Source organism: Carica papaya, chromosome 1 (assembly GCF_054855325.1).
Source record: "Carica papaya isolate Zhongbai chromosome 1, ASM5485532v1, whole genome shotgun sequence".
In the NCBI taxonomy this organism is placed as follows: Eukaryota; Viridiplantae; Streptophyta; class Magnoliopsida; order Brassicales; family Caricaceae; genus Carica; species Carica papaya.
The window spans coordinates 8,124,811-8,152,543 of record NC_142309.1 but is presented as its reverse complement, the minus strand read 5'-3'; the positions used below and the strand labels follow the sequence as shown (position 1 = coordinate 8,152,543).

Genomic DNA, 27,733 nt, shown 5'->3' with positions numbered 1-27,733 from the left:
GTCTTCCCTTATCGACAGTGAAGAGAGCGAGATGTTAGGTTTTGAAAAATGAATAGAAAACAGAGCAGGTGAACACAGGCAGCGAAGGATAGTGGAGAACCTGAGAAGGAGGAATCCGCAAATCCAGGTTCCGTGAAGCAAGAAAAAACAAAATAAAAAGAAGCGAGAGAAGAAAGCAGAAGAGACGCGGGGAGACTGGGAGGAGTGACTGGAAGATTGCTTCAGTGAGGATGGAGATTTAGTGAAAATAAGCAGCGTGAAGAAAGACTCGAGACAACATTTTTTGCATCTAAGCTCACACCAAGTTGCCATGCGAGGGATAATTAATTGACCAGTTTATAATCACTGGAATAGTTATGGCCTATGGTGGTGGTGCCATGGGTGCGCCAGCGATGGGCGCCTCCGCTATAAAGCAGGTAAAACTGGAGAAGGAGAGTGAGCTCAGAATCGAGGTTGCCAATGACGCAACGCTTCGTCTCCGCCTCCTTACTGGCACCGCCGAGATTTTTGGCTCCGAGTTGCCACCGGAAATATGGCTCACATTTCCGCCTCGCCTCAAATTCGCCGTGAGTGTCATCGATTCTTTTTGTACATTTCCAATATGTTAATGAATTGAGTTTGGTTACTCCTTTTTTCAATACAAGAGCTAATTTTTATGGAAGAAGGGATTTTCTTTTTGATGGCTGAAGAATAAAAGAGTGGACTTAGTTGCTTAGGGGTGCCAAGAACAATTGCTTCACATGCTAATTTTATTGCAACTGTGTAGTACTGAAAATGAATAGGAGTCAAGGCATTCTCCATTCATGGCAGGATATAGGCCCCGATTTTACATTATTATTTTATTCACTTGAAAGGTGACTTCTCTTACGAATGATAAGGATGAGTCCTAGATGAATAGATGATTGTATGCCTGGTGGCCATATTAAAATGGTATTGGAGCTTAGTGGGCCTGTTTCTTGCTAAGCAGGAGATGAGGTTTGTTACCAGAGAAGGTTGGGAAGACTGTTGGTGCTGACGTTATTCAGTCAATCGTAGTCTGGAAAACATTAATATCTGGGGAATAGCTAGATTTTGTTTTAGTAAACATAGATGCATAGAGGGCTAGGTTTTAGGTAGAGGGAAAAATTAAAGAAAATAAAAGGTAAATCCAATATACAATTGCAATGATTGATAACAATGACAATCATAGAGTTGTCAGAATTGCATTCACGGATTGTTAGGAGAGAAATCAAATAGTTTTATTCAGATGTAGTTTATCTGATAGTGATGATATACTCATGTATTTATAGTGTTTATATAGTTTAATGTTACCAGAGTTCAGAACAATAACAAAATAAGACTTTTAATTAAATAAGAACTAAAACCTTATCAAAATGTAAAAAATTTGCTAAATATGATAAATATAATAATGATGGTAGAATCTTATATTAGCAAATATTTGAGATGATTCCACGTCATTCTCCCCCTCTTTGAAAGAACACCAACAAGGAATCTTGGATGTGATCAACAAATAGATGTAAATCCATTGTAAGAGAGCACTCTTTACTTATCGATAGAGTGCTTGAATTTGGAAAATAAAGGTGATTTACCCATCAACTCCAAGATCTCACAAAATAGTTGCTAGTAGTGATAACATGAACATTACAAGAAATGGGTAGAAACCTCCATCAATAAAGGTGATTTACCCATCAACCCCGAGATCTCGCAGAATAGTTGCTAGTAGTGATAACATCAACATTGGAGCATTAGGAACTCGAATATCTACAAAAGCACTAATAAGAAAAACAGAGGCTCAAAGTTGCCTTGATTAGGAAACTAGGATCCTGTGTTGAAAACTCGATTGATATTCATGTGACTAGGTAAATCAAGTAATTGAATACTGGGTTCCAAACTTTCTCAAAATGGAATGAAGTGTCTATAGCTTAAGGGTGTAAACTGTTAACGAGGACAAGGTAACATTTTGGTTTAATACAAATCACAACATAATCACCTAATATCAAGTTCCTCATCCCTACACAAGACAACACAAATAAGTTTATAATTTGCACTACTAATTGTAATTTATTTACATTTTATCTCAGTTTGTAGATCATGAATTTATAGTGTAGTGGCTATGGTTGGCTTAGAAAGAGAAACATCATCGGAAATAAATATCAAACTAACAATTGCATATGGTGAGTATCCATGAAGAAAGGCAAAAAGTACATGCAATGAGTATCCATGAAGAAAGTGAAAGTGCATGTCTCCATAGTGGACATAAAATAGAACTGTTATAAGCAAACTCAACGCAAAAACTAAAGTCCAAATGTCATGTATTTGTTTGAGAAACAAAGTGACGGAGCTTTAAGAGAAAAGCAGGCATTAGGGAGAAGAAAAAACATGGAGAAGGGGGTCAAGGGAGCTGAAAAGGCTACAATCTTCCATTAACTATGATTGTAGGCTGAAAAACAACAAGAGGGATGAGGGTATGGTGGCTGAAATTAAATGATTGGGAAAATAAGATCTTGGAATGTTAGGGGGATCAATGATAGAAAGAAGAGGCAAATCATAAGGGGGTTTATGTCAAGATGGAAACCGGATATTATATGTCTACAAGAAACCAAAATGGAAGCATTGGGGGATAAAGAAATAAGGAGTTTGTGGAGGGTGAAAGAAATTGGCATGCATTGCCGGCAAAAGGAGTGGTGGGAATCGGAGAACCTTACTTATAGAGAGGTGGTGATGGGGAGACAAGTTTAACTTGTGTGTTTGAGAATTGTATTGATGGAGAAGTGTGGGTGTTCATGGGTGTCTATTGTAGGGGTACTTTTGAGGAAAAAAGGCATGTTTGATTTGGTTGACTTACCGTAAGTAGATGTGGACAAGCCAAAGAAATCAACTGTCTTGTTTGAGAATTGACTAGTTCTTGGTATCTCATGATTACCTCTTAAAGTTATCAGGTCTGTGTCAAAATGTTCTACAAAGGCCTATTTTTGACCAATTTCCTATAAGCTTAGTTGCAGATGGTATTCAGTGGGGGCCTAGTTCCATTTAGACTTGACAACAGGTGGTTGAAGATGAATAAGTTCCATATCATGGTTGAGCAGTGTTGGAAGAACACCAAGATATCCGAGAAGGCTAGTCTTGGAGTAGAAAAAGACTCTTGAAGTTGAAGACTAAAATCAAGAAGTGGGTGAAGGAGGAGGGAGGGAAAGAAGAGGTATGCATTTACAATCTAATGAGGGAGATTGAAACACTGTACAGGAAAGAGGGTGATGAGGGTTTTTCTCCGGATGACATCACTAAGAGAGGGTCTATCAGAGTGGAGGTGGCTAACAGGTTGCATATGGAGGAAATTCTTGGAGACAAAGAACTAGAGAGAAATGACTGAAGGATGGGGACAAAAATACATGGCACTTTCATTATCTAGCTAGCCACAAGAGAAGACGTAATCATGTTGAGGAAATGGTGGTCAACAATAATGCCATCAGAAGGAATGATAGCATGAGGGGAAAAAACACAAGAGTCCTTTTAGTTTTTGTATACGGGAGATAAGGGGACTAGACCTAAATTGGATGGACTCTAGTTTAAAACTTTGGAAGCTTCTAGCAGAATCAACCTAGAGAGAGTTTTCTGAAGATGAGATTTGGGATGGGCTCAAGGATTGCAATGGGGATAAAGTTCCATATCCTGATGGTTTCAACACGAGATTTCTGCTGGAATTTTGGTTAGTGATTAGAGGATATTGTGGAGATGTTTCAGGAGTTCCACGGGTCCAGCTCTTTTGTCAAAACTTTGAATTCCACTTTTTTTGTGCTTATTACTAAAGTTGATGGTGCAAAAGACATTAAGGAGTTTAAATCTATCAGTTTGGTTGGCTGCATTTATAAACTCATTTCTTAAGTCCTGGCCAGGAGGTTATCCAATATGCTAAGCGAGGTCATCAGGGAGAGCCAGCATGTTTTCGTGGAAGGCAGACAGATTTTGGATGCAGTCTTGTTAGCCAATGAAATGGTGAATGATCTTGTGGCTTGTAAGAAAGAAGGTATTATGTGCAAACTTGATATTGAGAAGGCTTATGATCATGTTAATTGGTACTTTGTGGACTACATATTGTGGGTAAATTGGGATTTGGGCAGAAGTGGATGAGATGAATGAGATCTAGGTGGTTAAGACAGGGCAATCCACTTTCTTCCTTTCAGTTTCTCATTGTGATGGCAGTGCTGAGTAGGCTAATTGAGAGGGCTTGTGAGTTAGATTCGTTGAAGGGGGTGATGGTGGGTGGTGGAGATCATGGGATAGAGGTCTCTCATCTTTTCTTTGCTGCTTAAATTGTGAAATCTGTTGACTTTAAGTGGCCAGCTAATACCTTTGGCAGTATCAATGTGGGTAAATAACTAATCAAAGAGAAAAAACCTTAAACAAAATAACAATATTAAACTAAAAAAATAGGAATATCAATTCTAATACAAAGAGAAAATATTAAAATAAATAGGAAAACTAAATGTTAGAAAGGATAAAATCCAAAAGTTACTAAAGTTGTAAATATAGATTCCTAAATAATATAGTAATTTTACATTTGGTATCTTCTCCCGAGTAGGTCGTTCTAAAACTTTCTGCCTTTGTTGATAGATAGGTTTTAATTCAATCCGGTTTAGGCAGTTTTATGTTCCTTATAAGCATTTCGAAGTTAAGTTTTCAGTTTGGTCACTTCTATTTCGTCCAAGCATAATACATGGGGGCTTACAATCATGATGGTGGCATTTTGTTGGTATACAATCAAGGATTGGGGCAACATTTTGTTGCTACTTGGATAACTCCAATATTATTCTGGGTGACTTGATTTTATTAGTCAATTAGTTTGATTCTGACATCTTTGGAGTATTCTTTTTTGTTCCTGAACAGAGTGTCTGCACCTACACAAGAGTACTAAGTAATTCATTCTTGTATGCATGTTGAATTGAAGAAATTCTGTTCCTTTATCAGGTTTTCACTTGGTACGGAGCCACAATCGAAATGGATGGCGCTGTTGAAACTGACTATACAGCAGACGAGGTTAGTTCTTAGTTTTCTAATACATAATGCAACAAAATTGGTTGATAACTGCTAAATGATAACTAGATACTGATTGTGCAAACCTGGATTTTAGACACCCATGGTCAGCTACGTAAATGTGCATGCTGTACTGGAAGGACGAAGGAACCGTGCTAAAGCATCATCTTCCAATGATTCTGATGCTTCTCAGGTATTTTATATCCTCTTACGGGTGCTATCTAATAATTGATTGTAAATAGTTTACGTTTTAAAGACGTCTATACATTAGTTTGATCTTCCTGATTTACAATGTGACTCCTGTATGTACTTCTACTAAAAGGGCCAAAAGCCTAAATCTGCCATGGAACTTCTTAAGAATATACATAATAAGTCCCTTAAGAAATTTATTGTCTAATCAAGCCTCTTTTTTTCTGTGCAATTAAACTCCTCCAATTACAAAAATCCATAACTGACATTAACATTGTTAATTTTATTTATGTGGTTGTTGATGTGGTTACGTGTGGTCATGTTGAACAAATTAGGCTTACTTTTCATACTTAAGAATTTGGAAAATAAAAACCATATATCATACCAAGAGTTCTTAGGTATCACACCTAAGATTTTGAGTGAATGACACAATCAAGTATTAAGAAATTCTTGAGTATATTATAGAGTAATTCAATGATTATCTAAAAAAGATTATAAAGATATTTATAGTGCCAAGTAGTCCTTTCCTGAGTAGAATTAATCTAGAATTTACCGAGGCTAACAAGACTCAAAATACTAGTCCTAACAAAGGTAGGAAACACTAATGCTGATATGATTAAAGACATTACATCTGATAGAGGTAGGAAATAATATCATGAGAAATAGTAGTGTTAGATCCCTTGTATGACGATAAATTGTCAACACTGAAGACCTTACTTTTGCTCATATCTTCCAGCAAGTCAAGAACATAGCATTTGAGCTAATTTTCTTAAGAGTTGTGTGAGGACCTATGTTCTTCAAGTGAAGTTTCTTGTAAACTTACTTTTGGAGACCTTCTAGGTTTAATGTGTAGTCTGGTGTAAGATTTACATGTTGACAAGGTATGGGAAACTTATACCTAATGGTAATCTTGCTAACTGCATGACTATCACAGACGTTCTCCAGGTCTTGTCTTCCTTGGATGCCATGGGCTTAAACTTTCTTTTATAAATCCCTTAGTTAGTGACTCAATAAGTCTATCATTTATCAAAAAATCAATTTGAAGTAGAAACCAGAGAATCAAAAGTTACTTTTGGTGTAGTGAGTAAGGAGGTCAAGAACCAATAGTATATTCAATAATTGTGATGGAGTGAATATTATCTAAGGGATAAGAATATATCTATAGCATATTCAAGAATATTATCCTAATAAATATAGGAAATACAAATACTAATAAGATAAGAAATACTATCCATAACAAAAATAAGCAAACAAAATATGAATGAACTAGTAAATATAAAAATAACGTAAATAATATAATTCTTAAGTAATAAAGTATTACTGTTCTATGTGCCATCATTTGGCACTGTCATGGCATACATTTGTTGTTTTGTTTTAAATTATTCTTAAACAATCTTAAATTATTAAATAAAATTTAAAAATTAAAAAAAAGAAAAACATTACTTTTCTATCATATTGTACTTCATTTTCTTTCTCACCTGCCAAATACAACTTCTCCATCTCAGCTGCCTATGTCTTTCAAGATTTTATATATGATAGCAAGAATTTTATAACACCAAAACGGAAATGCTGTTATAATGCCAGCAATGCACAGTTTAATTTTAATCCTTGAAATAACATTTCATTGGAAAATATTTTGCCACTCTTATGAAAATTGAAGGAGATCTTAAAGATTTTCATTAATTTCCACAATTCCACCAAAAAAATGACATAAGAACATTCTATATCTATCTACATATATATATATATATAATTAAGTAAAACTTGAAATTGACACATGTCAGTTCTTTATTTTTTTAAATAATTTTATATTTAATATGATAATATACATGTAATTATATATTTAAATTGGATAAATTTAAAAATTACAAATATATTAAAATATAGAAATGTCATAATAATTTGGTGTGAAAACATATATAGTAATTATATGTTTAAATTTTTTAAACAAAAAAATGGAATTGAATTATTAGTTGACTACAAATTATGCACTATATTTTTAAATATAAGAATAAAACTAATGTTATAATATTGCTATGTTGTTTATTTTTAATTCCCTACAAGGTCTGGAATTATGTACTATGTAAATTCTTGATGACCTATTTTTCTTCTTGCACCCTATTTGTCATGGAGATCTTTCACTAAAAATTAAGGTATGACAAATTCTTTTACATTTCTATTAGAAATCTACATATTTTTATATAATTTTTGTTCACATAAAATAATATTTATATTATGTATTATATAATTATAAATTTTTTCTAAAACTATATAAAACGACTCCAAAATTTTAAAAGAAATAAATCATAAAATAAATGTGGAAGCGAAATAATTAGTTAAGGTTTACATTCTTTACACAATAACTTAAAGTACCAAATAGTGATACGACAATTATCTTTTTGAAAGAAATACAAAAAAAAAAATTAAGGAAATAAACAGAAAATAAATAAAACTGGCATGCTACTTGCAACCCTCTTGTGGATCGGGTTCTGGATTTTGGTTCTCTTGATCTGAAATGGTTAAATAAGGAATGAGTTACATTAACCCAATAAGAATATCGCGCAACTCATCGACATAGAAATGAAGGTTGATAGAAAAATCAAAACAACTAATGGATTTTTTAATTAAGTAAATTCATTTCTCATAAACAAAATTGTTTACCATCCACTTACCGTAACAAGATTTACGAAACAAAATCCTTTATCAGACTACTGGTATTCATGGGGGTTCATAGGGATGTCTCCACAACGCGTGAACCATTTTCTTTAACATTTTCAATTAACAGGCTGTCCCCATACTTCGTTCGGTATGAGTACCAAATTACTAAATCTCAATACCTCGTCCGGTATGAGGGTGAAACGGGTCGTCTTCATACCCCCTCAGATATGAGCACCAAATTACCAAACCTCAATATCTCGTCCAGTATGAAGTAACGTTCACAATAGGGTTTTATCCATTCACTTAATCACGCAATTTTCTGTTTTCCTTTATCTCCATTTTTTTTAATTCAACCGTAAACATATAAAATAAACAATACATGTATTTAAAGCTATAAAATCGATCAATCAGATACTATCTTGCATTCAAACTATAAGATCAATCAACAGAATCAACAATGAACAATTTTCGATTTTGGCTTCATTAGTAACCCGTAATTAATTATGAATAATTTGTAAATTGCACAAAACACTGTATTATTGTTAATTTGACTTCAATTCCATAACAATGAATAGAGTGAGAGATTCTTACTCAATTCGATGCCTGAAAAGTTAAACTTGTTGACTGCGCTTACTGGTAGTCCCCAGATTCCCTGAATTTTTCTTTGAAAATTAAAACGTGTTACAAGTACTGGCGACAGGGTCCTCCAGTGCGGCAGCTCCGCCAGTTCACTTTTGCGGTTGGGTATTTTGTTTTGGTTAATCTCTTTTGGCGGTCGGAAGTAGCTCCGGCGCGGTGGTGGGTGGTGGCGGTTTCCTTCCCGGTGGCTGGGTCTTTTTCTTTGGCCGGGGGAAGGGGGGGTCTGGCGGCTAGGGTTAGGGTTAGGGTTAGGGTTTTGTGTGAAGAGAGTTATTTATATTCGTCTCCATTTAATCTGGATCATCCATCACGTTTGATTTGTACCGTCCGATCGCGTTTAAATAGGGAGTGAATCTGAGCCGTTCATCGCGATTTGATCTGGGTCGTCCGATCGCGTTTAAATGGGAAGTGGATTTGTACCGTTGATCGCGTTTAAATCTTACCATCCGATCGCGTTTGAGGAGGGAACGCATCCGGGCCGTCCGTGCACGCGGAAGTGAATCTGGACCGTCCAATCGCGGGTACGCGGATCGCCTGTGTGGCTTCCTGTGTGGCACCGCGTCAGCATCCCTCGCCACGCGGCCCGCTCCGGTTCGTCGGGGCTACTGATTAGGCGTCTTACATGGCACAAATTTGTTAAATTGTGTTTTAACCTCTAGTTTTCGAATTTTCTTTCAAAAATATGCTTAAAACCCTCAAATTTTAACCCTTTTTTTCCCAAAATAACTTTCAATTTCATCCTTCATCAAATTTTCTTTATTTTTATACTAAATTAAAATTAAAAAATTAAAAAATTATATTTATAAATTAATTTAAATTACATTAAAATTAATTTGGGTATTACAACTCTCCCCTTCTTAAAAGAAATTTGGTCCCTCAAATTTGTCTCTCACTCTCAATCAAACAGGTGGGGATATTAGGCTCTGAAGTTTGATTTTAGCTCCCATGTGGCCTCTTTTGGTGTGTGATTCTGCCATAGGACCTTAACAAAAGGAATTTTTCGGTTGCAGAGTAATCTACTTTTTCGGTTCACAATACCGATCGGTACTTTCTTGTCGGACAGATTCTCCTAGAGTGAAAGAGGCTCGTGGACCAAGACATGATAGGGGTCGGGTTGTACTTATGGACCCTGTAAAGTTCTGGAGGCAGTGTCAATCTATAGGCGACGGTACCAATTCTATCTAAAATTTCAAATGGCCTAATAAACTGGAGATTTAGTTTTCCTATCTTGCCAAACCTACTGGTTTCCTTGAAAGGAGTGATCTTAAGGAACACCCGATCACCTTTTCCAAATTCCAAATCTCTCCTCCAGATATCCGCATAACTCTTATGTCAGCTCTGAGTCGTCTGAATGTTCTTCCTGATTTTAACTATTTTGGTTGTAGTCTCTACAAGATTTGGGCCGAATAGTTTTCTATCACCCACTTCTTCCCAACAGATCGGCGATCTACATGAGCGGTCATACAATGTCTCGTATGGAGTCATGCCAATACTTGTTTGGTAGCTGTTGTTGTACACGAACTCTATTAAGGGTAGATAGTCATCCCAATGGCCCCCAAAATCAAGAACAAAAGCTTGAAGCATATCCTCAAGTGTGCAGATCGTCCTTTCTGATTGTCCATCGGTCTGAAGGTGGAATGCAGTACTAAGGGACAATTTCGTTCTCATGGCTTGCTGAAAGTTAGACCAGAACTGAGAAGTGAACCTGGGATCCTTGTCAGACACTACTGTCACTGGCACTCCATATAATATGACTATCTCCCGGATATACATTCTTATTAACTTGTCTAAGAGATCGGTCATCTTGATGGCCAAGAAGTGGGAAGACTTGGTAAACCGGTTAACAATTACCCAGATGACATCATGTCCTGAGTGTGTGTCTTAGGCAATCCTGTCACGAAATCCATGGTGATATGTTCCCACTTTCACTCCGGAATTAGTAATGGTTGAAGTAGCCCACTTGGGTGTTGATGCTCTGACTTGACCTGCTAACATATCAAACACTTAGAAATAAAGTCAAGTACATCTTTTTCATCCCGTTCTACCAAAATCGGGGTCACATACTTTGATACATCTTAGTACTTCCAGGATGCATGACAAATTTTGAGCTATGGGCCTTTGTCATGATGTCCCTTTTCAACTTACTGTCACCTGGAACACACACTTTGTCTTGGAATCTGAGCAACCCATCGGCAGAGACTCGAAATTCTAAATTAACTCTCTGTCCTGCATCTTTCTTGAGGGCTACTAAGGTGGAATCGGCTGACTGAGCTTCCTTTATTCTCTGGATTAACTCAAGTTGAACAGTCAGGTAGCCCAAATATGTGACTCTCTTCAGGTCCTGAAGCCGTACCTGTTGTGCGGCCCTTATCTGTCTGCATTCTGAAACCATCAAATGAGCTAATGTACCTGCACTTTTCCTGCTGAGTGCGTCGGCTACCACGTTGCCCTTATCCGAGTGATACAAGATGTCGCAATCATAGTTCTTGAGGAGTTCTATCCACCTTCTCTGACACATGTTGAGAGTCTTTTGAGTGAATATGTGTTTCAAGCTCTTATGATCAGTATAGATCTGAAAGGTCTCCCATTACAAATAATGGCGCCAAGTCTTCAAGGCGTGGATAATTGTGGCAAATTCTAAGTCATAGGTGGGATAGTTTTTCTCCTGACACTTCAATTGCTTGGACCCATAGAATATGACCTTCTCCTGCTACATCAAAATCTAACCCAACACTAGGTAGGAGGCATTACTATAAGTTGTATATCTACCCGATCCGCTCGGCAATGCCAACACAGGTGCGGTAGTCAACCGTTTCTTTAGTTCTAAAAAATTTCTTTCACAGTTCTCGTTCCACTCAAACTTAACGTTCTTCTTTGTGAAGCGAGTCAGAGGAGCAGGTAGGATAGAAAACCCTTCCACAAACCTACAGTAATAACCTGCCATCCCCAGAAAGCTACAGATCTCTTTAACTGAGCTCAAGTTTTTCTAATCGAGCACTACTTCAACTTTTTCGGGGTTCACTGACACTCCATCCTTTGATATGATGTATCCTAAGAAGGTGGTCTGCTCAAGTCAGAACCCACACTTACTCAACTTTGCATACAGATTCTTCTCTCTAAAAACCTGCAAAACCTGAGTCAAATGGTGAACGTGTTCCTCTCTGCTTTTTGAATAAATTAAAATATTATCGATGAACGCAATGACAAACTGATTCAGGAATTGTCTGAAAACCCTGTTCATCAAGTTCATGAAGATGGCTGGAGCGTTGGTTAGTACAAATGGCATGATCAGGAACTCATAGTGTCCGTACGGGTTTGAAAGATTGTTTTGGGAATGTCTTGTACCCTGATCTTTACTTGATGGTAACCTGAACGCAGGTCTATTTTAGAGAAGATTTGTTCTTAATCGTGGCCCTGTTCAGACCTCTATAGTCAATATATAACTTTCAACATCCCATCTCTCTTTCTTGTAAATGTGACTCCGGCACCCCAAGGGGACACACTATGTCGGATGAATCCACTGTCCTACAATTCAGTGATTTGTTTCCTCAGTTCCTCCATCTCAACACGACTCATGCGGTACGGAGCAACTGAAATAGGTTCGGTGTCTGGCCGAAAGTGTATGGTGAATTCAACTTATCTGTCTACTGGCAGTTCAGGTAGTTCATCCGAAAACACATCTAAAAAGTCATACTATCAAAATCTCTTAAATACAATTTTTTTTCTTGAGTTTGCCTAGTTAGAGAAAACAGCTGGGTTAAAATACTTGATAATAAAAAAATTTGCCATGAGGGAACAAATGTTAAGGGATTTTATTAATTTGTAAATGACTCCTCATTAGAAAGATTAAATAGAACCTTCTTGCTAAAACAATTTACGGTGACGTGATACGCCGCTAGCCAGTTCATTCTTAAAATTATATCAAAGTCCTCCGTGTCAATTTCTATTAGGTCCACACTCAATTTCCTATCTGTTATATTTATGATACAGGCTCTGTATACAACCTCCCCCAGTAGTGTCCTATCCCAGGAGTAGACACAAACAGCACATAATCAAGTTTTTCAGGTAATACATTTAATTTTGATGCAAAAACATGTGAAACAAATGAATGCGATGCACCAGTATCAATCAAAACATGAGTAAGATGGTTACAGATAGTGTACATACCTTGTACCACGTCCGGGTGGGCTTTTGCATCTTGCTGAGTGAGGTTGTAAGCCCTACCTTGGATAGGAGGTCTGGTCTGGTTCTTGTTCCTCATGTACTCCCTTGCATAATGTTGAGCGCTACCACATATGCGGCAGGTGTTAAGACGATAACAGGGTCAATCTCTATAATCCTTACCACAGTGCTGACAGGTCTTACTGCGTCCTGCTGCTAGAACCTGATAGGGAGCCTGAGTCATCGGTCTGGGTCTCTTGTTTTGTTGAACATGTGCAGTAGGTGCTGGTCTGCGGTGTGGAGTCGAGGGCCTGAGGTGAAAAGTGCGAAGGTTCTTCTCCACTAACTGTGTCTTGGCCAGAATGGGTGAATAAGTACTGAGCTCGAGCACATACAACTGCTGTCTGATCTCAGGACGGAGACTCCACTCGAACCTTCTAGCCTTTTTGCCTTCATCTATCATGTTCTCAGGGGAATACCGGCCCAACTCTAGGAACTTACGAGCATATTTTGATAAAGTCATGTCCTCCTTGACCAAGTGTGCAAATTCCATCTCCTTTAGATGTCGGAGATGCTTTGGAAAGTACTCTGCATGAAAGGCCGTCAGGAACTGTTCCCAAGTAACTGGAACGAGCAAGGTGGTCTGCTTGAGTTGCCACCAGCGGCCTGCTTTTCCCACCAGCATGTAGGTAGTAAGGATGACTTTCTGTTCGGAAATCACTCCAAGCATCGTAAAGGCCTTCTCTGTCTCAGCTAACCAGTATTCGGCTTCTTTAAAGGAGGATTCCCCTGCAAAAGTCTTTTATACCTTTCAATGTAGGCTGAATCCATCATGGGAGGAATTGAGTCCCGTAGAAGAAGGGCTGGACTGTACTGCGGGTGGACTGGATGGCCCTGCGGTGGTGCTGAATGATACAGTGGAGGCACCGGATTGTACTGTGGTGGTGTCGGGTGATGCAGTAAGGGCACCAGGCCATATTGTGGTGGTGCCGGGTAGTACTATGGCTGGGGCACCGAATCATACTATGGTGGTGCCGGGGGGTACTGTGGTGGAGAAGGGTCGTACCGGGGTGGTTTGGGGTCCTCTCGCTGCAGAGGTGGCTCAACCTGTGACAGCGAGGGAGGGTCAGGTAGCTCCCTCCTTTCGTCCCGGGCCTGCTGGGCAGCAATGAGTTTTTCTAACATCTCAAATAACCGGTCAACATCCTCTCTAAGCGAACCCTCCTAGACTGTTCAGTTTTGAAGAAAATTGAGAAAAAATATTTTTCTTCTATTTTGATGAATGATTTACACATATATATACAAATCTACTACTCCTAACAATTTAACAAATTCTAGAGAAAACCTAACAAACTTCTGTTTTCAAGAAAAAATTTGTTGGAACAAATTTGTTGGTAATTCCCTTCATTTACAGTACATAACAGATGTAAATAATCATTTTTAATCCTAATTTATTATTCTAATTATTTTATTTTCTACACTCCCCCTCAATATAGTTTACGTATATGTTGAGTAAATTTAGATTGGATATTATGTCATCAAAGGTTCTCTTGGGAAGAGGTTTAGTTAAAATATCTACGATCTGTTGATTGGTTGGAATATGCATCAGAGTTACAGTCCCATGTTCCAATTTTTCTCTAATGAAGTGATGATCAATCTCCACATGTTTGGTTCTATCATGATGTACTGGATTTTTGGCCATAGTAATTGTTGATTGGTTGTCGCACTATACTTTCATAGGCATATTGTTGAGAGCTTTTAATTCTTCAAGTATTCTGTTTAATCATACACCTTCACAAATATCATGAGCAAGCGCTCTAAATTCAGATTCTGCACTGCTGCGAGACACAACAGACTGTTTCTTGCTTCTCCAGATAACTAGATTACCCCAAACATAGGTACAATATCCTGATGTAGATCTCCTGTCATCTGTAGAACCTGCCCAATCCGCATCCATGTAAATTTCAACACCCCTTCTGTCTGTCTTCTGAAAGGAAAAGTTTCCCAACAAATCTTTGGTATCTTCTTTTATCAACCATTTTATCATTGATTCTGAACCCAAGTTTGATGACTGAATCCATAGGGGTATCAGCAGGCTTGCTTCCTAGCATCCCAGTCTCTTTTAGAAGATCTAGAATATACTTTCGTTGAGAAACTGAAATCTCCTTTTTTGAGTTGGCTACTTCCATACTGAGGAAGTACTTTAGTACTCCAAGATCTTTTATTTCAAATTCTTTGGTCAGGAATTCTTTAAATTTTTGAATTTTCTCAAGATGATCTCCTGTAAGAATGATATCATCAACATATACAATCAAAATAGCTTTCTTACCTGATACGCAGTGTTTGACGAACAATGTATGGTTGGATTGACATTGTTCATATCGTTTATGTTTTACAGCTCTTGTGAATTTGTCAAACCATACCTTTGGAGATTATTTAGGCTATAGAGTGATTTCTTCAATTTATACAATTTCTGAGAGTTGTCAGTTAATTCGAACCCTGGTGGTATATTCATATACACCTTTTCTTCCAAATCGTCATTAAGGAATGCATTCTTTACATCTAATTGACACAGTGGCCAGTTAAAGTTAAATGCAAGTGAGAAAAATACCTGAATAGTATTGTGCTTGGCAACTGGTGCAAACGTCTCCTGATAGTCTACGCCATATGATTGTGTATAGTCTTTGGCTACTAGACGGGCCTTAAGCCTGTTCACACTTCTATCTGGATTATATTTGGTTGTAAAAATCCATTTACATCCCACTTGACGCTTTCTTGGAGGAAGATCAGTTAGTTCTCATGTCTCATTTTTTTTAAGTGCCTTGATCTCATCTAGGATGGCTAACTTTCATTCTAGAATTTCCAATGCCTCATGTATTGTAGTGGGTTCAGGTGAGCTGCTGTTTATCCTGCACACAAAAGTATGATGTTCTGAGGATAATTTGTCCAATGAAACATAGTCTTGTATAAGATGTTTGGTGCATGTTCGAGTACCATTTCTCAAAGCAATGGGAATATCATAATCAACGGGAATATCATAATCAACGGGATCAAGAGTTCGTACAGAGATTACGTTACCTAAATCAGTGGTGGATTCATGGCAGTGCTTGGATGATTTTGGTGCTTTTCCTTTGTTTCTTCTCGTATAGACACGTAGCTCACTCGTTGCAGGTAATGTACTTTCTGTAACTGGCTTTGGTTCTGATTTCTTTTGTGAGATTTCGAGTTCAGTCTTCAGGGAAAGTTTGTCCGGTGATGGATTTTGTGGGTAGAGAGGTGGTACACTCACATCCCACAACTGATATTCTTGAGTGAATGCCTCCCCCTGAATATCAGCGATGGGATAAAATGGTTGATTCTAAAAAAAAGTGACATCCATAGTATTATAAAATCGGCGGGTTTCCGGAACTAAACATTTGTATCCTTTTTTATTTACTGAGTACCCAACAAAAATACATTTTGTTGCTATTGGGTCTAATTTCCCACGAAGATGTTTATGAATGTGGACATATGCTAAACAACCAAAGACTTTAAGTGGCAAAGTGTTTAAGATGTGAGAATCAGGAAAGATTTTTGAGAGGATAGTGTATGGTGATTGAAACTGTAGGATACGGGAGGGCATTCGATTAATCAAATAAGTAGCTGAAAGGACAGCCTCTCTCTAAAGATATTTTGGTACATGCGTGGTGAACATGAGAGATCTGGCAACCTCAAGGATGTCTGTTTTTTCTTTCGGCTATGCTTTTTTGCTGTGGAGTATGAACACAGAAGATTTGATGAATAATGCCATGTTCAGTAAAGTATTTTTCAAGAGTATTTTCAAAATATTCATAAGTATTGTCGGATTTCAATTCTTAGATGGTAGCATGGAAATTGGGTTCGAATTATTGTATGAAATTTTTTAAATAGGGATCCCACTTCTAATTTTTCCTTCATGAGAAATACCTAAGTAATTCTTGTATGATCATCAATAAAAGATACAAACCACTTAGTTTCGAAAATGTTGGAAACTCTGGAAGGCCCCCAAACATCACTGTGAATTAATGCAAATGGTTTAAACGGTTTATATGGTAGACTATGGAATGAACTCCGAATATGTTTAGAAAATTGGCAAACTTCATACTGTAATGAAGTTGGATCTTTTTCTTTAAATAGTAGTGGGAACATTTTTTCAAGTACATGAAGTTTGGATGCCCTAGTCTATAGTGCCACAACATAATATCACGGTCATTATTTTTAGAAATAGAAACAGAGTTTTCACATACTGTATTGTGAGCTTGTCTTTTAGGGGTGTTGACTTGAAGCAAATATAATCTCGAGCTAATCTTAGCACTGTCAATCGTCCTCTCCGAGTTCAAATCCTGAAAATTACACATATTAGAAACAAATTTCGCAACACATTTCAAATCTTCACATAGTTTGTTGACAGACAACAAATTACAATTCAAATTTGGAACACGGAGAACTAAACAGAGAGTCAAATTTGGAAACAAATTTACATAACCCATTCCTGCCACTTTTGAGAGAGACCCATCTGCAATTCTGATTGAAATATTTTCTTCACATCTTCTGTAATTTTGGAACATTGAGAAATCACCACTCATATGATCAGATGCTTCAGAGTCTACCACCCACACCTATTCTTTTTCTGAAAGAACATATAAGCCATGAATATTACCTTTGTGTGCCACAGAGGTAATATTCATGGCTTATATGTTCTTTCAGAAAAAGAATAGGTGTGGGTGGTAGACTCTGGAGCGTGAGATTTCTTGGACAAGATTTGTTAGAGGGTTTCCAACTGTTCAGGGGTAAATGGATTTTTTCCCATCTCATCGAAAATTACTTCCTCAGCCATCACATGATTTCCTCAAAGCTTGCTGGAGGTCTCTGCTTTCGACATTTTTCACTCACCCGAAGGTGGTTTCCAATTACTTGGCTTGTCGTGAAGCTTCTAGCAACGTTCCCGAGTGTGCCCTAGCTTCCGACAGTGATCGCACCAGGGTCTTGTCTTCTTCGTTCGACTGTTAATCGCTCGGGTTGTGAGAGCTGAAGAATTTTCAGTCGGGTGAGGTTGGTTCTTCTCTCCCATCATGATTTTCCAGCGACTCTTCTTGTGTCGAACCTCAGTAAATACTTCTTGAAGACTCGGCAAAGGTTTGATGCTCAAAACACGTCCCCGAATCGCGTCGAGATTTTTGTTCAGCCCTAGCAGGAATTTGAAGACCCGCTTTTCTTCCACAAAGGCTTTGAAGTTTTCCGCGTCTTCGGGGCAGTTCCAGTGACGCTCCTCGAAGGCATCCATCTGTTGCCAACTTCGACTAAGGATACTGTAATACTGGGTGACACTGAGTTCTCCTTGCCAAAGGTCATGAAGAGTTGACTCGATTTCGAATATTGCAGAGGTATTTTGCTTGCTAGAGTAGAGTTCCTGTGCTACCTTCCAGATTTCGTGAGCAGTTTCGTAGAGAAGGAAATTCTCTCCAATTTCAGGAGTCATTGAGGTAATGAGCCAGGACATGGCCATACTGTCTTCGATCTCTCAGGTTTGTGCATTTGCATCGGACGCTGGAGGAAGCATGAGCTCGCCAGTGAGGTGCCCATAACGCCCCGTTCCGCGGATGAAGAGACGGATAGACGATGACCATTGAAGGAAGTTGCTGCCATCGAGTTTATATCCTGTGATACAGGATGATGGTAGTTCATTCACAGCTCTGGTTGTTGCTGTGTGATGATAAAAACCAGAGGAAACTTCTGGTGGAGAGGATGGAAGCTCACCCGAGGCCATTTCTACTTATGGCTCAGCAGGGTTTGATTTCTTCTTGGATCAGGTATGGCTTTGATACCATGAAGAAAATTAAGAAAAAATATTCTTCTTCTATTTTGATGAATTATTTACATATATATACAAATCTACTACTCCTAACAACCTACCAAATTCAAATTCTGGAGAAAACCTAACAAACTTTTGTTTCCAATGAGAAATTTGTTGGAACAAATTTGTTGGCAATTCCCTCCATTTACAGCACATAACAGTTGTAAATAACTATTTTTAATCCTAATTTATTCTTTTAATTATTTTATTTTCTACAGGTTTAGTGGGGGTCTTCCTCTCTTCATCTTTCTGTACCTGCATTTTATAAGGAACGATTGAGTGATAATTCATTATTTTTAATGTTTCATAAGGATTTTGTGTAAGGAATGAGTTTAAAGAACGCGACTCTGATACTAACTGAAACAATCTCGCAATTCTAAAGGAAATAAATCATAATTAAGTGCGTAAGCGAAATAATTAGTTAGTGTTTATATTTTTTACACAATAACTTAAAGTATCAAATATTGCTACGAGAATTACCTTTTTGAAAGCAATACAAAAAAAAATTAAGGAAAGAAACGGAAAATAAATAAAATTGACATTTTACTCGCAATCCTCTTGTGAATCGGGCTCTAGATCCTGGTTCTCTTGATGTGAAATAGTTAAATAAAGAATGAGTTACACTAGCTCAGTAAGAATATTACATTATATTACCGACACAAAAATGAAGGTTGGTAGAAAATCAAAAGCAACTAATGGAGCTCTTAATTAAGTAAATTCATTTATCATAAACAAAATCGTTTACTATCTACTTACCGTAGCGAGATTTACAAAGCAATTTATAGAGACAATAATATTATATAGATCATGATTTCGTATGTAATTGATTGGAATAACAATTTATCATTTATCAGACTAGTAGTATTCATAAGGGTTCCTAAGGATGTCCTCATAACGCATGAACCCTTTCCTTTAACATTTTCAATTAACAGGCCGTCCTCATATTCCGTCCGGTATGAGTGTCAAACTACTAAACCTCAATACTCCGTCCGGTATGAGGGTAAAACGGGTCGTCTCCATACTCCGTCTAGTATGAGCGCCAAATTACCAAATCTCGATACCCCATCCGGCATGCAGCAACGTTTACGGTAGGGTTCCCTATGTACCCGATCCGTCCACCATTTTCCAGAATATCCAGTAAGGCTGTTATTTCATCCATTCACTTAATCATGCAATTTTTCGTTTTTCTTTAATCTTCATTTATCTCAATTCAACTGTAAACACATAAAACAAACAATACATCCATTCAAAGCTATAAAATCGATTAATCAGATATTATCATGCATTTAAACTGTAAGATCAATCAACAGTGAATAATTTTCAGATCTGGCTCCATTAATAACCTGTAATTAATTATGGATATTTTTTAAATTGCATAAAATATCGCATTATTATTAATTTGACTTCAATACCATAAAAGAGAATAGGGTGAGGGATTTTTACTCAATTCGATGCCCAAAAAGCTAAACTTGTTAACTGCGCCTACTGGCGGTCGTTGGATTTCCTGAATTTTTCTTCGAGAATTAAAACGCGCTACAAGTATCGGCAGCGGGGTCTTCCGGTGCAGCGGCTCCGCCGGCTCACTTTTGCAGTTGGATGTTTTGCTTCGATCAACCTCTTTTGGCGGTCAGAAGTGGCTCCGGCGCAGCGGCTTCCTTCCCGGCGACTTGGTCTTCTTCTCCGGCGGAGGGGGAGGGGGTGTCTGGCGGTTAGAGATAGGGTTTGGTGTGAAGAGAGTTATTTATATCCGTCATCATTTAATCTAGGTCGTCTATCGCGTTTAATCTGGACCGTTCGATCACGATTAAATAAGAAGTGAATTTACACCGTTTATCACGATCTGATCTGGGCTGTAGGAAGTGGATATGTACCGTTGATCACGTTTAAATCTGACCGTCCGATCGCGTTTGGGGAAGAAACGCATTCAGGCCGTCCGTGCGCACGACGCGCTCTGGTTCATCGAGGCTGCTGACTGGGCGTCCTACGTGGTATAATTTTCTTAAATTGTGTTTTGACCTCCAGTTTTCGAATTTTTTTTCAAAAATACTCTCAGAACTCAAATTTTAACTCATTTTCTCTAAAATTATTTTCAATTTCATTCTCCATCAAATTTTCTTTATTTTTAAACTAAATTAAAATTAAAAAATTATCTTTATAAATTAATTTAAATTATATTAAAATTAATTTGGGTATTACACTATATTTTATAGATGACGCATAGTATAAATGAAGTTGATATTTGATAACTATAGATAAACACTTTATGGCCTTTTATGAATTAACCAAGTTCTTAAAAACTGAAATGAAAAGTAAGCCTCAGGTAGCGAGAGACAACATCTGTAGGATACTTAAACCGTGAGGCAAAAACATGCCATATAATTTATAAGAGATTAATTACCAAAAGAAACAAACCGATACTTAGAAGAACATCATATTTTTATTATATCCATCATCAACTGGAAATCAAAACTTAACTTCCTCCAAAAGTACTAGAAGAATATATGAACCTTTAGGAGGGAAAACAAACCTAGATAAGAGCTGATCTCAAGATGATATGATCTGTTAAAACCATAACCCAAGTCTTTTCAGTGAATAAGCGAAATCCATGTTCCAAAACTTGAAGTAAACATAAAAGAGCTCTTGTTGCAGCAAGCACAAAAGGGCTCTTGCCTGGTCTAAAGGGTGCTCTTTCGCTCTCAAAGAGGGCAAGTCAAAGCTTTCTTGCAAGTTCTTCAATTCAGTCAGGCTGGATTTTGACTTGTTCCATGTCGGTATGGTACATGGAGAGAGAGAGAGAGAGAGGGAGAGAGAGAGAGCTTAAGGGTTGTCTTTGCCAAATGAGAAAAGGAGAAAGAAGTTGAAGGAAAATCGGATAGACAAGTTAGAGCTTTCCTTATCTTTTTTCTTTTAATTTTTCAAATTTATTTAATAATTTTTTATTATTTTTAAAAAATTTTAAAAATTAATGAAAAAGCACCTAAATACCATATCAATGTCACATGTATAAAAGTACAACATCAGCAGCAATTTAAACAAAACTAACAGTGTTAGATGTTAGTTAAGATTTTTGTGGCCTGAGGGGGTATAATTGCACAAATGAAAAAGTTTGAGGACTTAATACCTGTTTGGCTGGACTTCTGCCTCGGCTTCTGCTATAAAAAAAAAGGAAAAAAAAAAACAGAAGTTGTTTCTGGTTTTTGATAAGATAAAATCAAAATGTAGAAATAGATGCTTCTGAGAGTTGGTTTGTGCAAAGGTATTAGCCAGAAGGTTATCTAATGTTCTGCATTTAATCATCGGAGAAAATCAGCACGCTTTTTGTAAAGGGCAAACGAATCTCTGATGCCTTTATGATTGCCAATGAGATGGTGGATGAATTGATTATTAATAAGAGACCCGGGGTGCTTTGTAAACTTGATATGGAGAAGGCTTTTGACCATGTGAACTGAGAATTCATTGATTATATGCTTAACAGATTTGGGTTCGGTGTCAAATGGAGGAAATGGATAAGAACTTGTATCTCAACTCCTAGCTTTGTTATTATGGTGAATGGTGGTCCTTCCTTCTTTGTCCGTTCCTCTAGAGGCCTTCGACAAGGTGATCCTCTCTCTCCTTTAGTCTTTATTATTGTCATGGAGGCTTTTAGTAAGCTGCTTAAGAGAGCTACTGAACTAAGGATGATAAAAGACATCAATTTGGGAAGTGGGGACAGAAAAATTGAAATATCCCATCTCTTCTTTGCTGATGACTCACTAATTTTCTGCAAACCCAAACTCGATTATCTTCTTCATCTAAGATGCATCCTTCTTTGCTTTCAAGCTTTTTCTGAGCTCAAAATTAATATGAACAAGAGTGAACTGGTGAGCATTGGTTCTGAGGTGAATGGAGACCATTTTGCCACTGTTTTGGGCTGTTAGGAGAAAAACTTCCCTATAAAATACTTAGGTTTCCCCCTGTGCCTCAAGTATAAAGATCAGCAAGGATGGGATCCTGTCATTGAACTTGTGGAAAAGAGATTGGCAAACTGGCAGAGAGGTTTCCTGTCCAAAGGTGGTAGATTAACTCTTATAAAAAGCATATCCATCCTTCCCATATACTTCCTTTCGGTGCTGTCCATCCCTAGTAGAGTTGCTAAACGATTGGAAGCTATCCAGAATATATTTTTATGGGGAGGTACGGAGAACAAAAGAGTGTATCATCTTGTTAAATAGGAAGAAGTTCAATTGCCGATGAAGTTGGGAGGTCTTGGCATAAGATCTATTGCTAACATCAATAAAGTTTTTCATAGAAAATGGATTTGGAGATATTTAAATGAGGATAACAGCCTATGGAGGAAAATTGTAAAGATAAATGGATAAAGAAAGACAACGATGACAAATTCTACTTTCCTAAAAGACCTCATGGTACTAGAGCTTGGAAAGGTATATTTGCCAATTATAATGAGCTAATTGCTAACACCCAGTGGCAGGTTGGTCAGGGCATCAAGCTTAATTTTTGGCATGATTCTTGGTGTGAAGAAAGAAACCTTAAATCTATTTTTCCCGCCATCTATGCTATAGCAAAACAGAAAAATTTGCTGGTTTCTGAGGCCTTTGACAGTCCGGATTGCTGTGCTGTGGTTAGCAGGAACTTAAACGATTGGGAACTAGAGAAATTTGAGAATTTTCTCTCTATGACGGCCAATGTTCATTTGAGAGGCACTCCAGACACCCTCATCTGGAAATTGAGTAAGAATGGCAAGTTCTCCATCAATTCTTTTTATAAAATGATTGCAGGTTTTTGGGACCGGAACAATTCTGATCAGCAATTACCATTTCCTTTTAGATCTGTATGGAAAACAAAGGCTCTCCCCGGAATTGCTTTCTTTTCATGGGAAGCGGCTAAGAAAAAAATTTTGACTTTGGATAATTTGATGAAAAGAGGCAGAACTTTGGTCAACCGGTGTTTTCTCTGCAAATGCAATGCTGGAAGCTGCAACCATATTCTGTTATGGTACATGATTTACAGCTTAATGGGTATAAACTGGGTAATGGCAGGCTCTATTCATAAAGAACTTTTGGCATGGGAAGGTCTACTTTCTTATAACCAAGCCGCTTGCCTTATCCCTTTCACTATTTTTTGGATTTTGTGGAAAGAAAGAAACAACCATGCTTTTGAGGGGATTGAAAATATTTTTGTAAATATTAGAAATAAATAGTTACACTATTTTAGTTTCTTACTATTGGGTCACAATTTACTATTATTAGATGATATTGGAGTTGTTGTTGATACGTTAATTGACATGTAACATCCTTTTGTATATGGGCGGTACCCCTTTAGTACCTTTTAATTCAAGTCTTCTTTTATTTCAAAAAAAGAGAGTTGATTTGTGCTATAAGAGGTAAATAATACTTTCAATGAGTATGTTTATTAACTTTATATTACATTAATCAATAAATTAAATATTTTTGTGCTAAAAATATAATATTAACTTATTATCAATAATTTGATATTCATTATAAATTTTTAAAATAATTTTTTTTTTAAATTAAAAAACAATAATTTAAAGTTAGTGTTTATATCGGATAAAATAAATAAACTGAAATAAATATTTGAAAATAATTTATTTAAAGAATAATATTATTCAAGTAATTGTAATAATTAATTTTTTATAATGACTAATTTTTATATCATTTCAATATTTTTTATTAAGTTTGTAACATAATTAATAAAAATATAATACTTACTTTATATTGAAAGCATTTTTCCAACAAGTTTTAGCAAACAAAACAATATTTTTCTTTAAAGCTGCTTTTATTGAAAGTCATTTTCAAAACACTTATATTGGCTCACAGCACAAGCAGTAGAGAGTCAAACCTTAATTGCATCAAAAACTCGAGGGACTTAATTGCATATTCTCAGAAAGTTCAAGGGAGCATTTAGGTTTTTGGCCACCTTTTAACTGTATGCAGATCCTCCTCAGTTTTTTATATATCTTTAGCTGATTCTTTTTTATGAGCAGAACTCCTGATTTATTTGGCTTTACTTTTGCTTTGCCTCTGTCTGTTTGTTCTTAGAAAAACTTTAACATTATGCTTATGCATGTTAATCTACTTGCTAATATGATTGTTTTGGTTGGTCCAGGGTCCTAGGGTGATTGTTGTGGGACCTACTGACTCCGGGAAGAGTACCTTGTCAAGGATGCTTCTTAGTTGGGCAGCTAAACAAGGTTGGAAACCTACTTTCGTGGACTTGGATATTGGACAAGGCTCTATAACAATTCCAGGATGCATTGCTGCTACCCCAATTGAAATGCCAATTGATCCTGTGGAAGGAATTCCTCTTGACATGCCTCTTGTTTACTTCTATGGGCACACTACTCCTAGGTGACTGGGTTTACTATCCTTTCATTTGTGGTTATTTTTTGTCTAATAAATGTATGTAATTGGTTAATTACTGTTTAAAAACTTGTGTTGCTAACTTCAAACTGGAGTAGTTCTATGAGATAATTTGAGTTTATAACTTTGCAGTAACAATGTAGATTTGTACAAAGCACTTGTAAAGGAGCTTGCTCAGATGCTGGAGAGACAATTTGCGGGCAATGCGGAATCTCAAGCTGCAGGCATGGTGATTAATACCATGGGATGGATAGAAGGTGTAGGCTATGAGGTAACTGAGCTTTGAACGTCATGATACTGATATTTAGTCAACATACAATGTATTGGATGTTTATGTATGGTTTTTGACTGTTGACATTTTATTTCTTGTTGCAGTTGCTTCTCCATGCAATTGATACATTCAATGTCAATGTTGTTTTGGTTTTGGGTCAGGTAAGATCGTGATCCCTTTGTTAAAAAAATTTCAATATTTTTGCTCATTGGAATTTGTATTTTTTTTTTTATTAAATAAAGATGCTTGAAACCTGAAATATTTCTACATTTTTATTTGCAACGTAAAGGACATCTTTTTAGAAGGTTTATCTTGTAAAAGTTCTATTTTTTCCCGTCAGTGTTTAACAATTCAAGATCTTTTTTACCCTATCCTGACAATCTCCTTCATATACTCAAGAACTTTTATGTATTACTTTTAATTGCTACTATATTTCTTCAAGGAGCTGCTGCTGCCACCACTGTTCTTCTCGAACTCGTAAAATGAGTCATTTTGCCCTTTTTCTTCCCTATAAGCTATCTCAAGAGGTGCTTATGGAACTCTCTGCAGGAAAAACTTTTCAGCATGCTGAGAGATGTTCTAAGGAATAAGAGTCATGTGGATGTGGTGAAACTTCAAAAGTCAGGTGGTGTTGTATCCAGAAATGCAAAAGTCCGTCAGAAGACAAGGAGTTATAGGATACGGGTAAGTAGAAACGAAGGTTCCTGTTTTTCACAAATATCATTAGTGCTTAGTCATTGCTAGCTGTTGTTACTTTCAAATTTTGTGCCTCTGTTTCCTCCTAATAACAATGCTATTTCGCTCTTTTTTCTATACCAGGAATATTTTTATGGTCTCTCCAATGATCTCTCCCCACATGCTAATATTGCAAATTTCAGCGATTTGCATGTCTTTCGGGTAGGTGGTGGACCACAAGCCCCAAGGTCAGCTCTACCAATTGGTGCTGACCCAGTTGCCAACCCTTTGAGAATAGCACCAGTAAATATTGATCGGGATCTGCTTCACACAATTCTTGCTGTTTCGTATGCCAAAGAATCAGAGCAAATCATATCAAGGTAATTTGTTGCATAATGAGTTATTAGTATTCAATTTATTCAAGAGCAGTTCCCCTGATTAGGGCATGAGAAGAATTAGTTAGATGTGTATTACATGGACGTTACTGTGGCCATGATTAGAGATAATGAACAAGGTCTGATGCGATAAACCTGATTCAACTGTTTAAAGTTAACTCAGTCTGGATTGACAAAATAAAGTCAACAACCTGAATAATCCCAATCTTAAGTAAATGGTAGCCAGATAAAAGTTAAACAACTGAAGATCTGAATGACCAGATAAGTAGACAGACAAAAATTTATAGTCAGCTGAATTGAAGACAGAATAACTCACAATTGCATTATAATTTCCGTTGAACTAAAAACCAGAAACATACTTTGGTCTGACATGAAAACACATGAAATTCAAAAAGAAAACCCCGAAAGCTTTAACAATCAAATGTTCTGATTTCCAGTATTCTAAACAACTCCTAGAATTACCTTAACCTAGTCAATTGACATCTTTCCATGATAACCAATTCCCACTCTAGTGTTGAAATGATGGCTGCACCCGCAACTATTCTAGTAAATAGTTGAATTGCCTAACCTAAATATAGACTTGATCATGTTTGGCAAATATGGATAAAGTGCATTGCTTTTTCCAAGACCTACCTAAATATTTTCTTTAGACATTTAAGATGTGAAAATTTTAGTATGTATATTCAAGATGCTCCCATGTAAAGGGCATGCATCCGTTGATAACCTGGCCACATTTGGACAATTATGGAAGGATGACTCCAGTGTGGCCTTTCAATTGTGGTGTTCATATGGCCTTACTCATATGCACATCCACGCAGACGAACAGTTTGGACACCCATAATCTGCTGACGAAATCTATGTTGTTCCTGGTGCAGCAATGTTGCTGGGTTTATCTACATCACAGATATTGACATACAGAGGTATGAGCGTTCTTGAGGAGCTATTAGCCTGATATATGTGTGTGAAATGATGGTTTGATTTGATCTAACAATACACATATATATGTGCATATATGAACTCTACAGGAAGAAAATTACATACTTAGCACCATCAGCAGGGGAGCTGCCAAGCAAATTCTTGATTGTGGGAACTCTGACATGGCTTGAAACATGAGAATAAGCATTAATGGGGTTCTTAACTGTCAGGTAAAATCTGCGAGAGCCTAGTGATGTATTTGTGATCTTGTGTCAGTTATCAAATTTAAACCATTGTACAAAGATTCAATTTATTTAGCCCATCATAGCATCAAAACCCAGGCTTTCGGATCTGTATGCAGTAATTTCTGAAATTTTTGAAAAAAAGAACTATTTGCACACTAATAAAAAATAGATGCTTTGGTATTTGCTTTTTTTTTTTTAGTGTAAAACAGTTAGTTTTCGGTCTCGCGTGTTTTCTGTTTCCTTTTCATGGCATTGGTTTATTCTCTTGTTATGTGGTTCATTTGGTTTTGTTGTTTTCTTTGTTA

General features: G+C 37.0%; 1 protein-coding gene across 2 annotated transcripts; it reads left to right on the top strand.

Moving 5' to 3' along the window:
• The first annotated feature begins 8 nt into the window (after nucleotides 1–8).
• On the top strand, nucleotides 9–27,608 carry LOC110820152 (protein CLP1 homolog). Of its 2 annotated transcripts, XM_088217880.1 has the most exons (10): nucleotides 14–566; nucleotides 4,966–5,034; nucleotides 5,129–5,224; nucleotides 24,674–24,915; nucleotides 25,060–25,198; nucleotides 25,303–25,359; nucleotides 25,748–25,882; nucleotides 26,018–26,253; nucleotides 27,144–27,188; nucleotides 27,294–27,608. In XM_088217880.1, the coding sequence occupies exons 1-10, from the start codon at nucleotides 357–359 to the stop codon at nucleotides 27,379–27,381; spliced, it is 1,317 nt and encodes a 438-aa protein (XP_088074006.1). In that variant the 5' UTR covers nucleotides 14–356; the 3' UTR covers nucleotides 27,382–27,608. The 2 variants fall into 2 exon arrangements, with proteins under 2 accessions (XP_088074008.1, XP_088074006.1); XM_088217882.1 differs by lacking the exon at nucleotides 27,294–27,608 and having other exon boundaries at nucleotides 9–566; nucleotides 27,087–27,189.
• The last annotated feature ends 125 nt before the right edge of the window (nucleotides 27,609–27,733 follow it).

Excerpts from the sequence above, each read along its gene's own strand:
- LOC110820152 (XM_088217880.1), top strand. The coding sequence starts at position 357 with ATGGCCTATGGTGGTGGTGCCATGGGTGCGCCAGCGATGGGCGCCTCC. Across the intron at positions 5,035-5,128 it reads CTGACTATACAGCAGACGAG|ACACCCATGGTCAGCTACGT; the intron begins GTTAGTTCTTAG and ends CCTGGATTTTAG. Across the intron at positions 25,360-25,747 it reads TTGTTTTGGTTTTGGGTCAG|GAAAAACTTTTCAGCATGCT; the intron begins GTAAGATCGTGA and ends AACTCTCTGCAG.